The sequence below is a fragment of the Phoxinus phoxinus genome, assembly GCF_949152265.1.
Source record: "Phoxinus phoxinus genome assembly, chromosome: 22".
NCBI classification, from domain to species: Eukaryota; Metazoa; Chordata; class Actinopteri; order Cypriniformes; family Leuciscidae; genus Phoxinus; species Phoxinus phoxinus.
In genome coordinates, this window is record NC_136897.1 from 14,328,464 (window position 1) to 14,345,972 (window position 17,509).

A 17,509-nucleotide genomic window follows, 5' to 3' on the forward strand; every position below is an offset into this window, starting at 1 on the left:
GCTGAATATTCTCCCGAGGAACGAGATAAAAAATGAAGAAAGGCCATAGAAGTTTCTGCTGGGACCTCAGAATTCATGGCATGCAATTGGATTTGCTGAAGGATCTTTCCGTGTGGCTGCAGCGATATTGATGACAGCCAGAGCTTTCACACACGGTTGCTCACCGCTCGTGCTGAGGGACTTTCTCTAATCCGATTCTGCTATTAGTGCAGGAGACCTCTCAGCCGGGGGTCCGTCGCCCTCTCCCTCGCTTTCTGTTCTCAGAGCAAAGCAACCAAAGTGAGCTTCATGGGGCTTACTGCTGTTGAGAGGGCAGACTGAACAGAGACAGAGACAGAGACAGAGAGAGAGAGAGAGAGAGAGAGAGAGAGAGAGAGAGAGAGAGAGAGAGAGAGAGAGAGACAATTAGAAGGATGCTAAAAAAAGCATGATTGTACAAAACTGGATCCATCAGCTTGACAGGTAGGACAAATGAGTTCCCTTACAGCAGGTTCCACTGTGCCTTATTTATTTGCATTAATAACCTGAAGGACAGATGCAGTGACCACTAAGCCTAATGAAGTGTTACAAAAGAGAGAGAAAGAGAAACTGTGAAGAACTTTTTGTATTATAAATGTATAATGTTCAGCGAGATTAGTCTAAATATATATGCACATGTAGTGTCCAAAAGTGATGTCTAGCCAAAGAAAATTTACATCTTCAAATATTACTAAAATTTGTAAAAGATTTTGTAAGCATAATATTGTCCATTGTCCTTGGAGTCAATTGTTTTATTTGTAATTACGCAATGAAACGTCAAATAATGTGCGGACATGATTTTTTGCCAGATTGACATACAAATAAATTAGCCTATAAACACATGCAAAAACAGGAGAGAACCAGCTGATTGTGTTGTTTGTGTATGTTTTTTCCTGTTTCCTTTTTGTTGTAATGTGCATTTTTTTGCATGCCCACTGGGAGTTCTCCCGATTAGAGGATATGCATTAACAACAATTTAAAAAAAAATATATAGCTCAGATTTCTTGTCAAATCTAGTTGTACAGTCAATCGCAAAGCTCTTTCCCGCTTTAGATTTGTTTTGTGTGTTTTTCGAGACATTCACGCTGAAAACAAATTTTGCCACTCAGTGGGTGTAACCACAGTCACTCTGGCCGATGGTGACGTCACGCGCATACCCTGTTCAGGCTAAACTGAATGGAGATCAGTTACATTCCTCAAATTTAATACAGATTCGGGAATATAAACGATTAGGCCTGGCCTACCTTATTAAGCAGTAATTGTAGCAGGAGATAAGGCACAGGATATCATCAAGTCCCAGGTCAGGGGATTATGCAGTCAACAATAGGTGTGTTCGACATCGGCTCCGGCTGGATGTAACCAATTGGCGAGAGCTTTCGCGTGCAGGTGGGATGAGCTGAAAACGGAGATGCGAATCGGACATTTTCTGCTTAGTGACGTTCGTGCTGTGTTTGCCATGGTGTTTGCATACTTTTCCACAGCTGAAGTTAAATAAATGCAATATTTGCCAAATACACAGATGTTTCAGAGACATTTTCATTCAATATACTTGATATTACCTAATATTTGCTTAATACAGCATATGTTTGTACAAGAATAAAGTTCAACATAAGCCTATACTATCAATGAAGTGGGGTCTACGTGTTTTTTCTTATCAGTTTTACTTTGATAAACTTGACACAATATAACAGTGATTCGCGACTACATGAAAAACTTTTACTGTTATAAAAAAACTGAAGAAAGAACTGAAGGTGTGAGAATAAACTAAGCGGCAACCTTCCTGTCTCTCTCTTGAAACCAACACGGAAGTGACTTAAACTACAAGTCATCGACTGGCTGCTAGAGACAGGCTGCAAAAGAGAGTCAATCCCATAATACCCCCCATGTTAAAATGTCCAACTTTACAGCAGAAAACAATATGTTTACAGCCTGGTGCAAAACGTGGTTTTGGTCAGCTAATTTTGCCCTTCATGACAACTGTGAGTTTTTTTATAACTCATCCGTTTCAAATTTATGAGGCCTTAAAGTTCTGCATAATTAAGGACATAGCCACTTGAGTGACAGATTGATTGATTGTCGCTGCGGTCACCGTTACTACTAGCTGTTTGCCTGCTGTCTATTAGCCGTTACGCACCTCGGCTAATTCCAGCCGTTGAATTTGGCATCTTTGCCGTCTCTGTGCTTTTTTTCAGGATTATTTCCTCATACAGTTTATGGTTATTTCATACAATTATCAATTAATATGTCTTACTGTGCGGTTAATTGGACTAACATATCGTCCAAGAAGCCTGGGCTCCATTTTTTTCCCGGTGAGTGAAATTCGAATATAACTTTATTTATTAATTTACCTCAAGAGTAAACTGGAAGCGTTCAGTTCAGTTCAAATATCAACCGCCAATATCTTCCATCCGCCTGAGCTAACTTGATCCATAGACTTGATCACGTCGAGCTATAGGTGTGCGTGGTTTCAACAACCAAGCACCTAAGCTCAACCCACATCCCGCTTATTTGCGGTTATCCGTTAATGACGCGCTTCCAAGATGGCGACGGCCGGCTACGCCCACTTAAGGCTTCAAAAATGCTCTTCAGAAACCTATGGGTGACGTCACGGACACGATGTCCATATTTTTCTACAGTCTATGGAATAAACACTAAACACACGTGATCATTGTCATGCGGTGAATCTGGCCAATCGTGTAGCAGCTGTGTCGTCATCAGAGCTCGTGCAGCCGCTCTGGAGAAGCTGCACAGAATGAACCAGGCATCCACTGCTTCAAGTCAGCCGCCGATTGGTCTGCGCAGCGCTGCATGACGTCGAACAAGCCTTTGGACTAGAGAAGTGCACAAATGCGAAACCAAACGGCCATTTACCAATCAGTGGCCAATTTCAAACAGCAATGGATGTTATTCAACCATTTTTAATAGATTTGCTTAACTTATGAAGACCCACCCCTAAACCAAGCCCCCAGTGGATTGGAGTAAATCGGGTAAAGCGGTTGAAAATGCCCATCGTGGTTTGAAAACGCCCCACTGATTTGGAAACACCCACTAGTGTTCTGCAGAGATACATACCTGCATGATCTTGTGGTCATCAACTACAAATCACTGTTAGTTCAATGTCACTATGCTGTCAACTTTCATCAAAATTTCAATGCTGATCCAACACACTTTAAACATTGAAATATCAACCTCAAACAAAATTATGGTATGGATCAAAACTCAACATTGTATCAATATTACCATGTTATCTGGGACCAGACTCTTAGCAGATAGGCTAAGATATCTTCATATCTTTCGATTTTTTTGCTACGCAACTATAATGTTCCCAATAAATCATTTCAGAGGATAATCCAAGAAGGCTTAATCGACAAGTTCCTCTGTCATTGCGGAGACCCCCTGTGACACATTAGCCTAGCATGCTATCCTCTTATCCTTAGCATTCCCCTGCAAACAAAATAATTGTTCACTCATTTGAATAAGTGGCTCCCCAGCATGTATGATAACCATTGTTAAGACACACATAGCTCCAGGAAGATTGTTCTCTCTGTGAGATGAAGCCACGAGTGATGGACATGCTACTCGCAGATGCTCGCATATTCATTCCACGTATGGGGGGTAGAGAGGCACTTTTTAAACATGAGGCGGGAAGCTTGGGCAGGTATTTACTACTGCCTCCCATCGCGCTCCTATTTGCCTCATCACGGGTGGCGAGGGAAGACGCGGGAGACTGAACGGTTTCTCTGAGCATCTGCAGATGCTCTAACACGAGTCCCCGGAGGCATATAATAACCTATTACCTCCATCTCTGACTAAAACACACATTTAAACTACAATTACACCCCCTGCTTTCTCTCCCTCTTGCTTTTCATTTCATTCCCCTACAGCGTCTCCGCTGCAATTCAGTGCTGCAGCTTCGGCAGCTGTGTTCCCTGTACACCTCTCTCTCTCTCTCTTTCTCTCTTTTGCCTTTCCTCTCTCTTTTTCATCAGCCGGTGAAAGAAGTGAGATCGTCTCACAGCCTGTGAGGTGTTTGGTGGGCCAATTTATTACCTAGTGCAATTGCTCTCAGCATATATTTCCTCCAGCTCACATGCACACATATGAAGAGATTTAGTCAAACAGAAAAGGGAGTTTTTTTCTTTAACTTACTTCACATTGATTTCTGCACTTTTCTATCTGTTCATTTGATGAATCAGTTTCTCATGATGTACGTCAGATTGGCCATTCTTTATATTACATGGTTCTCTTGACCAGGAGTTTTCCATTTTTAGATGCCAAGTACCCCCAAATATGAGCATCCTCATCCTAAAAATGAAGTCATCCCCCATCCTAAAATCTAAGTCATCAATGTGTTTGTCTTGAAACAAAGACCCAGTTAGTTCATATTTATAGTAGTAAAGAATGACCTCACAGGACATTGATTCCTCTTGATTCATATGGACTACATTTGCAATGTCTCTATGAACATTTTGAAGCATCAAAGTCTTGGCAAAATGGACTTTCAACAGATGGAAGTCTTAATGGTCTATTGTTTATTGCCAATAGTGTGATGCATGAATCACAGCTCACAAGTTACTTTTAAAGTAAGCAGCTTTTCTGATCACATTGCGGAATCTGCCTATTAAAATGACGAAAGCTAAAATTTGCCAAACAATGGTCATTGTGACGGCACATTTATGTGTTTGGAATGACACGATGGTGAGTAAATGATGACAGAGTTAATATACAGGTAAAATTCCATAATAATTTCAACTCAATCATGTCCATGTTTCTTTGATGAGCATTATTTGTTGAAGCTACACTGTGTATTTTTTTTACGTTGATTCTTAGCAAAAACCACTTCGTTCTTTCAAAATTATATTTGCTCATTAATGCATAATTACTTCTACCAACTAATCAAGTATTCTCGTAAGCGTAGAATCTGCTATTTATAATACATACGGGTGAGCTGCTCGAATGGCGGAAGCCATGTTGCAAATCTTGAAAATACATAAGCCAAAGAGAGACATAGTTGGAAATTCAAGCATTGCCTTTTGCGTTTTTACACTCAGTGGCACCGTGACCAATGCGAGCGGGAGATTACTCGCGAGTCGCGACAGCCAGCAGATTTGAAATAATACGGCCACCGTAGGAGTTAAAGCGCCCTCGCAATGGGAGGGGCAAATAATATTCAGTTGGTAGTACAATTTCTCCGCTAGATGGGAGTAATTCCTACACAGTGTAGCTTTAATGTAAGAAACAGCTATCAATATTGCAAAATAAACCATTTGATGATACAAGACCTCAGTGCTCCTCGTCAGGGTCCTGATTAAGCCTAACCTAAATGATGCCATAAATTGCTTTATGATGAAATGCAAAGCAAACAAGGCTAACATACGTATTTGTTGTGACTGGTGTTGTCTGTCCCTGACAGGTGTAAATGCATATCTTAAAAAAACATATTGGCTAACAAAACAAATGTCTTTATTGTCAACAGCAAAATAGAAATGCAATAAATGTCTGAAGCAATTCCAGATAATAATAAAAAATACAGCAGCTTATCAAGTAGCATTGCTATATTGGGCAGGAGGGAATACTACAAGGTTAAAACCTTACAGTGTGATTGTTGCTTTCCGCAGTCCTGGGTATATTCTGATTTTTGCAAGGAATACAGCTTTTCAGGTTTGACCTGTTCGGATTTTGAATTATTAAATCCGCTTTGCTCTGATGTTAGTACAACAAAGTGTGCAGTCCCAGGGACATATGATGATACGGTGCGCTTATATCAGGAAATCCATCACTATATATAAAAGTAGCAGGTTATAGGAATGTAAACATAAGCAAAAAGATATAATACAGCCAAGGCAACAGAAAGCCTTTCATTTCAGACTGGCTGGATGCAATTTCATGGCCTGTTCTAGCTGCTGTGGAGGAAAGGAATTGGGGGAAAAAGTGAAATCGATTGCCTGGATTGCATTTATACCTTATTGGACCACCTTTTTGTGCAGTGATAGTGCCAAAAATGGATCTCTAGTCTGTGCTAGACTGACAGGAAGAAAAGAAAATGGTTTGAGCTGTGCCAAAACATGTGCTTTTATCCTCTGGCCTGAGATAAGGGCTTACAGAGCCAAGGATCAGAAAGTACATCTATTCCACCTCCATTGTCTTATGTGAAACAAATATGAACAATGTGTATTATTTTTAATAAATTATTCATATGCAGGGAGGCAGGAACCACTATTAAATTTAGGAAATACATTACGTTGAAGAATGTGTGAGACAGCATGCATATAAAACTACAAAGGTCTGTATAATTGAAGATGAACCTTGAAACAATTCTAATGTTTCCTTGAGGTGATTGACAAACAGCATGACAATGTATCAGAGAGGGAGAGATAGATTGAAATTTATGGATTTAGTATTTATGTTGGCATGAAATTAAAAGTCTCCCCATCTTTTTTCTAAATGCATGAGTGCCTAAATGATTTCTAAATGTCAGAAACTCAATATTCTGGTAAAAAGACTGACTTTTCCAATGATTTAGTGAGTCCATTAAGTAAATCTCTCACAACCTGTAAAGAATGTTTTTGGGTCACATTTCACCACAAAATAAGAAAAAAAGATTATTATATAAAATAATTTTCAGTTCATTTAGATCTCATAATTGTAATACTGTATATATGATTAAATAAATAAATGTTTTTATTTATACATTAAAAGTTTGTATACATTACGTACATTTTATAAAAGTTTTTATATGTTGTAATTTGTTGTATGCTGATTTTAAAATGTGTAATACCGTCATTTTATTATTCATTGATGATATAAGAGTTACAAAAAATCTTAAAGTAAAACACCATAATGCATTATAATAAATAAATAAAATAAATGAGGGTGAATATTTGGGTGAAAAAGTGCTTTTACTTGAAAAAAAGTTTTAAACAAATAAATAAAATCTAGATTTTTCTATTGAAATCACCAATATGTTGTTATATTTGACTTAATCAGAAAACCTAAACCTATGAAAGAACTGAATAAATGAGGAATGAATAGGTGAATAAAACTAGGCATTTGGGTTACAGGTTCGGTTCCCCAAATTGGGCTTTGTGAGGGAACTGCAAGGTTGCAGTTGCAGTTTAAAGTCATGAGTTTAATCACGAAATCAGTTGATTAAAACAGCAAATAAATTATTAAATCATAATAAAAAAAATAAAAAAAAATAATAATAATAATAATAAAAAAAATAAAAATAAAAAAGCACATAATGAGAAATATTATTTGATTTGTTTACCTGCATGTGACCATTAGCCAACATCAGTGAACAGTGAACATGCAAATGCGTTATTAAATGATTTAAATATTAACTTAAAATCACAGGGGGTGGTAAATATTTTAGGTCAAAGGGGTTCGGGCTTACAAAAAAGGGTGGGACTCCCTAGGTTACTAAAAACACATACATTTGGAGCATTATCCAAACTTGTCCGGGTCTGAAGCTACAAAGTGTGGCTCTGGCATGACAGCTACAGAACTCCATGTAATTGAAGAAAATATTACAGTTTTTGTTACTCACACATAATTATTTCAAGTTAATCTGGAATAAGGTTCCTCCTCCAGTAGCCTACCATTGATCAGTCCTAAAATTTCTTCTTTACTCTCTGGGAGTTTTTTCTGGCCACTGTGGCATTGTTCTTGCTCACTGGGGGTCTGGGCTTCCAATTATGTAAAGCTGCTTTCCAACAGTTACTATTGTTAATAGTACTATACAAATAAATCTTAAGTGAAAAGAAAAGAAAAGAAAAAGAAACGAAAGAGGGGGAGCTGCTGGATTGGTTCTATTTACCAGGCTACATTTAAGCTTTAAGTTGTGGAAGTTGTAGTGCTTGTAACATAAATGTCAATGCAATTTCAATGGGAACAAAATACAAATATGACGAAGAAAAGTGAGGAAGAAAGATGAGGCAAAATAGATGTGTCACCTATTATTATTCAGGGCCGTAACCACCATAAACATGAGGGGCATATACATATCAGTTACCCATAGTACAAACACAAGCACATACGGCCCTAATGGAATAAACTCCCATGATATTACTTTGAACTGTTTTACGAAAACAAGCGGCCCCGAAAAAAGCCCATTGGCTGCCATGGACGCTCGGGCGACGCTGATTGGCTGCTGCCTGTTTCCGGGGCTCCATGCCATTAGTGACGTCTTCCCAGTCGCTGTGAGACAGATTGGGGAGAATGGCTGCCAGTGGAGGTTAGATCTTCTCTTCAAAATCCAAACTTATGTGCAAAAGTTTTCTAACTTGTATACGCGTAATTTACCTGTGATACTATTTTGTTTTGATGGAATGTGATAGAGTTTGACGGTTTGATCAAATATACGGCGAACTCCGGTGGTTGTTTGGATATAGGCAGAAAAGTACGGATAGGTAACGTAGCAGCTAGCGAGACTAGCTCACCGAGAGACTGTAAACACTCGCTTAATGCTCGCTGGTTTACGATACCATTCATTCAACTACGTTAACCTTCGTTTAACTGTGCACTTTCATGACAACAATGCATTGTCACGGTATATTTCTTGCTATGAAATGGCTCTAGCCTAGACTTAAATGGCTCGAGACCGGACTAGCCTGATGTTGTGCTAACCGGTAAAACTGCACCTGGATTAGCACAGCTAATAAGTTAAGCATCGAAACTCGCTTACTCGTAGTAACCAAACAAATGTATTTGATCAGATTAGCTGGGGAGTATTAACGTTAAATGTCTGAGCATGTCAAAAGCAATACTAGTTGTAGACCATATGGCTTATTTTTTCCGGATCTGGTTGCACACACATATAAGGGTTGTGGTTGGTTAGTTGGTTTATGGAAAACATGTTTTGTCTGTTATTTTTGTCACTATGAATAGCTCTGAAACAAAATGAGCAAGTAAGCTTGGATGTCGTTGACTTTTTGCACAGAGGACGTGGGCTGAGCACATCTGTTGAATGAGCTCTTTACTCAAGTCTTTGTTTAGTCAAGTTGTTTAGGTGGTTTTTCATTGAAACCCAATGTTTTTGACTCCGCCTTTAGTTCTAACGAAAGTTAAGAGTTAAAAACGCTAATTTCCCATTTTACATGTCAGTTTAAAGGTTCGAATTAGGGCTGTAAAATCGATTAATCGTATCTAACACAAAAGTCTGTTTACATAATGTGTATATTATTATATTTATATATAATATATATTTCTGTGCGTGTAAACTGTATATACACACATTTATACATACTGTAAGAAATTAGAATGTAAAATTGTCACTGTAAAAGAGTCCTACTTGTAATTCATGTTGTTTATTGCCACTATAAAATGTCATAATGTCAACTGTCAAACGCTTTTGTCTTGTAGACGTAGGAAAGCTGTTACAAGTACAGAATGGGACTCCAGCAAGCACAAGTTACAACGGGGTAGATGCCCTACATGCCTGTAATATCCTCCAGCAGCTTAAAGCCTTGTACGACGAAGCTCAGTTGACTGACATTGTCGTGGAAGTGGACCATGGGAAGACATTTTCTTGTCACAGAAATGTCCTCGCTGCCATCAGCCCTTACTTCAGGTAGCACCTGCACAGACCCCACCACTAAACTTTAAGTATCAACCGTTTTTGTAACATTTGTTGAGAAATTGCAAAATATAGCCTAGATTGAAACACAGGCCTTTCATTCATTGCAGTCTGCATATATGATGTATAAAGATTTAGTCATTCAATTATTTATTATACACGGAAATGAATGTTTTAAACTGATTGATTAGACTGTCAATGTTTTCCTATTCGTTTTGGCTGATAGCAATACTTATCAGTCGGCATGAAAAGGAAGTTGCGATTGTCTTTTCTTCCCTAATGTGATGGAATAAAGTGAAACTGCTTCTCGAACAAGTAAAATGTAGGACGGGACTTTTTGTCCATCAGGAATTGATGGTATCATTGGATCGTTGTGGTTTGGTATTGCTGTGATCTCATGTGAATGACAGTTTGTCTCGCCCTCATGCCTGTAAACATCATCAGTGTTGAGAAGATATTTCACTGCAAGAGAGATGGGAGATTATTGTGATTAAAAATTACGAGGGCACATTAATAAAAAAAAAAAGGATGGTTGCAGATAAATAATTTATATAAAAATAAAAAAAACTCTTTATGCCATAAATAATAATTGTCAATTTTAATTTCATGGTGACTTTAATTACAAAAGAAAACATTTCCTGGTTCAATACAAGATAAGCTTTATTGGCAGCATTTGTCCCTCAGTTTATATATAAAAAAATCATGTTTACAGTAAAGATGCTTACAGTGTAAGTGCACAGGGACAAGCAATTAACATGTAAAATATCTACTGTTTCAAGAATATTGCCGCAAGACTTGCTGGCATGAGACTAATGTGATAAAATCATTCATTGTTTTAAAGGTTCAGCAAGTGATTTCTGAGAAACACTTTTGATATGTAAAATCAACCCAAACAAACACCCCTCCCTTCATTGCACAAACCCGCAATGCATGAGTGGACGTGTCTTTATCTTAGCTTAAGCAAAGCAAAATAATACTTTGCGAAAAATAAAGCGAAGATGACAAATGAATAAGGAAATTAACAAAAAATGAACATACAGAAAGCAAGAATATATACTGTACAAGAAAAAGTTTGTTTTTAGTTGCCAGCAGCTCCAGGCAAGCAGTGACACTCAAAACTGTCCTGTTGATAACAGTACAATAACACCATATCTTGGTTCTTTGAAACCACAAAACCAATGTTACTCGCGCATGGAGCAGAAAAAAATTAACCTCAGCATCCGTTTTCAGGCCTTCCTGCTTGGGTCTATTAATGCAGATTGTCTATCGTTCTTACTACTTTGAGTAAAGATAAAGAATGGAGCAAGATTTATTTAGCAAACATAAACTTTATTATGCACTGTTATTGATACAGTTAATACAGTTCCCGCATGTGCACCACAATAAATTAGAAATATACACATTGGTTTGTTAATGGATATACACTTGTTATGCTGACGGTGAGGAATTATAGTTGCAACATCTCATAATGTACCTCAAAATAAATAGCGCATCACTGAGAAACGTCCTGCTCAAGCTGTGCTTGTGATGGAAGTCCAGCTTGAATAACTAGTTTTTCCAATGTTTTATCACCGGACTCGCGCTCGGATTGATACGGTAAAATCAATGCCATTGTTACTGTCTTTGCAGTAGGCTCTCAGAAAGGAGGGATTTAGAGAGACTGATTCATCTGACGAGTTGTTTGGGAATCATTGAAAAATGTTGTGATGTGCAATGTATATTATGATAAAATGAAAGTGTTTTTTGACCTTTATAAGTAAACCCACAACAGTAGGAGACAAACAAAATTAGGAACATTTAAATAGCATAACAAGGGCACTTTATTGTCTCTCAGTAGTAGGGTTAGCTATCATTTGAATTTTAAAATTGGATACCATTCACATTTATTCTAAGTCTTTTTGACATTTTGTTGCAGCTGAATACCATGAACATAAATCAACAGGCTAAAGGACACTTACACAAGGAACTTTGTTTTTATGTTTTTAACAAAAATACCACAGCAGAAACAACTAGCCTAACTAATATAATTGTCAAGCCTTATTAAAGACAAGTAAACGCTCAGTAATTAAATGAGAACAAATAAACAAATGAGCAACAATAGCACAAACAAATACAACCGAACAAAGATGCAAATGAAATAAACAGTGTTTAAAGATTTTTTGGTAGGTCTTGTTCTTTAATATAGTAAACTGTAATCAAATGTAAAATAACTTGCAGGATTATTAGGCTGCTGTCACTTTAATACAGAATTCATGGATCCAATATATTGTTACACCTGCATTTTCTTTATCAACTGTTTACATTGATGCATAACTCCTGCTTTGTTGTGTTCACAATGTAAGGTGAACACATTACAATGTAATGGTGTTTTGTTTTATTTTCAGATCCATGTTCACAAGTGGCCTTACAGAGAGCAGTCAGAGGGAGGTGCGGATTGTTGGCGTGGAGTCAGAGTCCATGCATTTGGTTCTGGACTATGCTTACACCTCACGGGTCACTCTCACCGAGTCTAACGTGCAGGCCCTGTTTACCGCTGCCAGCATCTTCCAGATCCCAACCCTCCAAGACCAATGTGCCCAGTTTATGATCAGCCGTTTAGACCCTCAGAACTGCATTGGGGTCTTCATGTTCGCAGATGCCTATGGCCACCAAGAGTTGCGTGAGCGTTCACAGGATTACATCCGCAAGAAGTTTCTGTGTGTGATGGGAGAGCAGGAGTTCCTTCATCTGACCAAAGAACAGCTGGTCAGCCTTCTCAACAGTGACGATTTGAACGTGGAAAAAGAGGAGCATGTGTACGAAAGCATTATGCACTGGTTGGAGTACGACGGTCCACGTCGGGAGGTAGATTTACCCGAGGTTTTTGCCAAATGCATCCGCTTGCCCCTGCTGGACGAGGCCTTTCTGAGCCGTATACCCCCAGCCTTCGCCCTGGTCTTGTCCAGGGATTCCTCGGATAAGGGTTGGCTCAACGGCACCAACGGCTGCCCACAGCGGCTGGGTATGACTGCATCCGAGATGGTCATCTGCTTTGATGCAGCTCACAAGCACTCAGGGAAGAAGCAGACCGTGCCTTGCCTGGACATTGCTGCCGGGAAGGTGTACAAGCTGTGCAAGCCGCCCAATGACCTCAGAGAGGTTGGCATTTTGGTCTCGTCAGAGAACGACATCTTCATTGCTGGAGGCTATCGGCCGAGCAATAGCGAGGTGTGCATCGACCACCGCGCAGAGAGCGACTTCTGGCAGTACGAACATGCTGGCAACAGGTGGCTCCCACGGTCGCCCATGCTCCGGGCACGCATCGGCTGCAGGCTGGTGCACTGTTGCGGGAAACTCTACGCTATGGGTGGTCGAGTGTACGAAGGGGACGGACGAAATGCTTTGAAATCCGTGGAGTGCTATGATGCCAGAGACAACTGCTGGACGGCGGTCAGTCCCATGCCGGTGGCCATGGAGTTCCACAGCACAGTGGAGTATAAGGACCGCATCTATGTGCTGCAAGGTGAGTGGGGTTATTGCAGAGTCGTCTGAAAACAGGGTCATCAAAGTGTACAAACACATATATCCTTGTAATTCATTGGCCTGTCATGTCTTCTAGCTCTGCTTAGATAAGGTTAGATGGGTTAACCTCTCTCAGCAAAATCAGCAATAACAGAGCATAAAAGAGCTAGAGTAGCTCTTAATCTTCAGGGATGCACCAACATTTCAGCCCCTGAAAAAAGTGCCATGGAAAGTTATTGGTCAAAATAAAAAAAATACTTATTTAGAAAGAAAAATGTAAAGGGCAACTGATATTTTCCTGGATAGAGCTCGCGTTTTTAGTTGATTAGCCCGTCATGCTTCAGTCGCAAGCCAGTTTTGATATTGTGATGCTTTGCAATTTGATTGAATCATGTGTGGTTAAAATAAAGATTGTTTATAGTCTATATTACACACTGAAACATCCATAAATACAAATTTACACTGATTTCTCTTGTTTTAAAAAATATTGGTAGCACAATATTAGTGTCCTTGTGAAATATCACATGTACTTACTCTAGTGTACTTTTTTCAGTTAAGTAGTTTCTTTTTAACACTATACAATAGAGTTGTCAAAAAGTACCGACTTCGGTACCAAGTCGGTACTGAAATTTTAAAGAAGTGCTGTTGAGCGGACTCGTAAACACCTGATTGCCCATTGTACTCACATGCTCACCGCATGTCTTTGATTGGCTACAATGATCAGCGTTTCAAAAACATGTTGTAAATATACATCAATGACGCTCTTCACCGAGCGCTTACACAGATACAGACAGGAGCAGAAAGCTTGTGCTTTCAAACGCTCCCGGTTTTTAAAACACTTTCAAACACTTCCGTGTGCTCTCAAATGCTCCAGTGCGTTGATCATTGTAGCCAATCACAGACATATCCGATGAGCACGTGAACACAATGGCCAAACAGAGGTGTTTCCGAAATCTTCCGCCCAAAGCGTCACAATTAAAAAAAAACTACTTCGGTACCGAAGTCAATACTTTTGGCAACTCTACTATACAATATAAAATACTAATTTGTGATGTTAACATATTTAGCAATATAGGCTACCAGTTTGGATATTGATCATTCTTTTATTACGACTCTTTCTCAGGAGAGTACTTCTTCTGTTTCGACCCTCGCAAAGACTACTGGGGGCATTTACCGTCCATGAACGTTCCCCGTACTCAAGGCTTGGCCGCCCTGCATAAAAACTGCATCTACTACATAGCAGGCATCTGCAGGAACCACCAGCGCACATTCACCGTTGAGGTGTACGATATCGAGCAGAACACCTGGTGCCGTAAAAGAGACCTCCCCTTCGACCAGGCGACCAGCCCCTACATCAAAGTGCTTCTGCTTCAGGGCCGATTGAATCTGTTCGTTCGAGCTACGCAAGTCATGGTAGAAGAACACGTGTTCCGTACCAGCCGCAAGAACTCCCTCTACCAGTACGACGATGAAGCCGACCATTGGACAAAGGTTTACGAGACGCCGGACCGCCTCTGGGACCTCGGCCGACATTTTGAGTGTGTGGTAGCCAAACTATACCCTCAGTGTCTTCAAAAAGTGCTGTGAGTGGCGAGAAGGGGGAGATCATGACACAAAGGGCTGTTTGAGACAGCTGATCAATATTTTTGGAGGAGGGGGATGGTGGTACTGCTCAATACATGGTGCTGTCTATGTCCCCAACACCAGAACTGCAGGGGAAGTCTTAAAGCGTTAAAGGTTTCAATCGATAGACTTGAGGGTGCTTTTCGAAAAAGTTAAAAAAAACACAACAACAGTGTTTTATGTTTGACTATTGTGCACAAAGCACCCTCACAATTGCTTGTTTTACAGTTAGAAAAGTGAATCATAAGTGCAATTATCATTTTCTTTCACGGATGTTGAGTCATTTCTGCTCCATTGTTTCTTCAAAGTTTTTGTTGCTGTTTGGCTTGGGTTGTTGTTGGCATGCATTGTTGGCGAACATGAGCAGTTGATGTCCTTCAGGACAAGCAGTATGTCAACAAAAATAGAATAATAGGTGAAAAAATAAATATTTATAGCTATAAATATTCATACGGGTATGATGAGCGATTTTGCTCACTGTTAGTGTGAATACTGTTTGTCTTTTCTTTCAGTTTTTCAGATGTATAAGTTGACCCATGCCACCTACAAAGAGACTTTCTGTGGTTTGCTTAAGAACTTAGAGAAGTTTGATTATTAATGGATGTTATTTTGTTTGCCAAGTTGTGGTTGTATTTTTATTTTTTAATCTTCAATTTTTCTTTTTCCTCTAAGTCAACCCATGTTCTGTAACATCACAGCAGTTTTTAATTTTCATTTGGACTCTGCCGTCGAGCCCAGCTCCCACGTCGAAATCTATATCTTTGCAATTTCACATCACCAGCCAGATCTTTAGTGAGGTTACAAGATTATTCTCAGTCTCCATATTGGAGAAGAAAAGAAAAAAGGATACCAGCTTTGTTGCTGAAATCAAAATTGGGCAATTTGTTGACAGCCAATCAAACAACAAGAACAGCTCAGATCAGGAGAGAACATCGAGCGGGTTGGAGAAGAGGTGGCCAAAATGTGGATGCTTACATTTCACTGTCATTCGTCGAGTCCTTGTATCTGAAACCTACAGGTGCAGTTTGAATATAAATGCCAAAACGTGTTCAAGGAGTCCTAGCCCGCACCCCATGGCAGCAATAACAGGTGTTCTGTCAATGTTTCTCAGATAAAGTGCATTAGAAACTTAAGCGATGAATAATTCCAGGAAAAATGGCCTTTGCTGGTTAAGGTTCAGTGAGATGTGTTGCTATCCAGGGATGTTACAGTGCCTGTTCATATGAAAAGCCCAGGCATCAATATAAATATATATATATATTAGCATTCATGTACTCACACATGCCCTGTAAATGAACACTTTCTTTGATTTCTTTCCATCCCCTTATCTTCCAGTCGCAAACTATGGAGAAGAATACTCGTTTTTGGTGCTGCTTTTTTGACAATCTTGTACAGAATATACAGTGATTTTACAGCCATTTGTCGTTGCTTGACTCTTCCAAAAGTTGTCAGTCTTCTAAGTTATTGTCTCTCGACATCTGTTTGTTTTTTTCCGGCCTCATGTTTATTTCGTCATGCAGGTTACTGATTTTGCACTACATTATTTCCTCCCTCGAAAGCGTCTCAGAATATAGAGCTCTGTTTTCGGACACGGACACGGAGACTGAGGACGTGGTAAGCGGCGTCTTTAAATAGGACAGCTGATGCGCTCTCATGTCGGGCTCTTTGGCGCCTGCGAGGCCGAGCCTCATCTGGGGTTTTGGTGAAGAGAAATGACATTGGCTTTGGTGCAGTTGGCCGCACGTTTCACATACGCTCAGTAGCACGGGAACCAGAAATGGACACTTCTCAGGATTATTGTTGATACACAGTACTGTATTTAAATGGTTTGTTGTATGTGTAATATACTGTACCATATGTTTGCTGTACTTGCACAGTTTTTTTAAACAGGATTTTTTTGTCCTTTGTTTCTAACTTGAAAAGTAGATTTTTTTTTGTTGGTTTGTCTGTTTTCCTAATTTCTGATGGGTGTGTTTTGCTTTTTTCTTTCTATTTTAATATTTACTCTCTTAGGTTTTTTAGAGTTTATGGTTTTGCTCTGTTAAATTGTGAATCACAGGACATTAACACAAGCATTTTTTTCTTCTTCAGAGTGTGTTCTTTTGTTTCTTTGTGATTGCGCCAGTCTTAAAGAACACAAAGCATTACAGAAAATAAGTTATGGCAGTGCTACTTTCCAAAACACCAGTCTGTCAGATGTTAAATAAAAGCTTTGAAACATTTATAAATTATTCGTTTGTGTTGTTGGCTGCTGCAGGTGTGAATGCTCTACAGCCGCCACTTTAATTTTTTCTCAGCTTGCGTTTAATTTATCCACAGAAGTTGAAACAGTGTTTTCTTTTTTCTTTTGCATTTCTGCTTTGCGTTTTATTTTTTATGTCTTTGGTTTGCTTGTATGTATGGTGTGAGTTTAGTAAACATTCATTGATCTCTACTGTGAAATTCACCTTGCACATGATTTGAAAAATAAAACAATAAAAAAGTAAATGGTGTTATGTTTTTATGAGTGAATAATGGGTGTAGGAAGTTGACGACTTCCCTGTTAATGTAATTTTTGTAATCAAGATTTTTACTGTTAAAACAGACTTTTTTTTTTCCTTTTTTTTTCACAGGACAAAATTGGGTTTTGAGTTGCCTATAATTTTCTGTTATTTTATGGATTTCTTTGAGTTTCCTTGTTGGAAAGCAAGAGACTGAAATTCATTTATTTCTCATCTCTAATTTCTTGCACTGCTTAAGAAATCACTGTTTGCATTATGATGAATATATGAAATATGATGTTACAAACAG

At 39.0% G+C, this 17,509-nt stretch overlaps 1 protein-coding gene across 1 annotated transcript; it reads left to right on the forward strand.

The window, feature by feature from the left end:
- Positions 1 to 8,131: 8,131 nt before the first annotated feature.
- kbtbd8 (kelch repeat and BTB (POZ) domain containing 8) lies at positions 8,132 to 17,181 on the forward strand. The gene is made up of 4 exons (XM_079597738.1): positions 8,132 to 8,254; positions 9,382 to 9,589; positions 11,980 to 13,097; positions 14,220 to 17,181. Exons 1-4 carry the CDS (start codon positions 8,239 to 8,241, stop codon positions 14,681 to 14,683), a joined length of 1,806 nt encoding a protein of 601 aa, XP_079453864.1. The 5' UTR covers positions 8,132 to 8,238; the 3' UTR covers positions 14,684 to 17,181.
- The last annotated feature ends 328 nt before the right edge of the window (positions 17,182 to 17,509 follow it).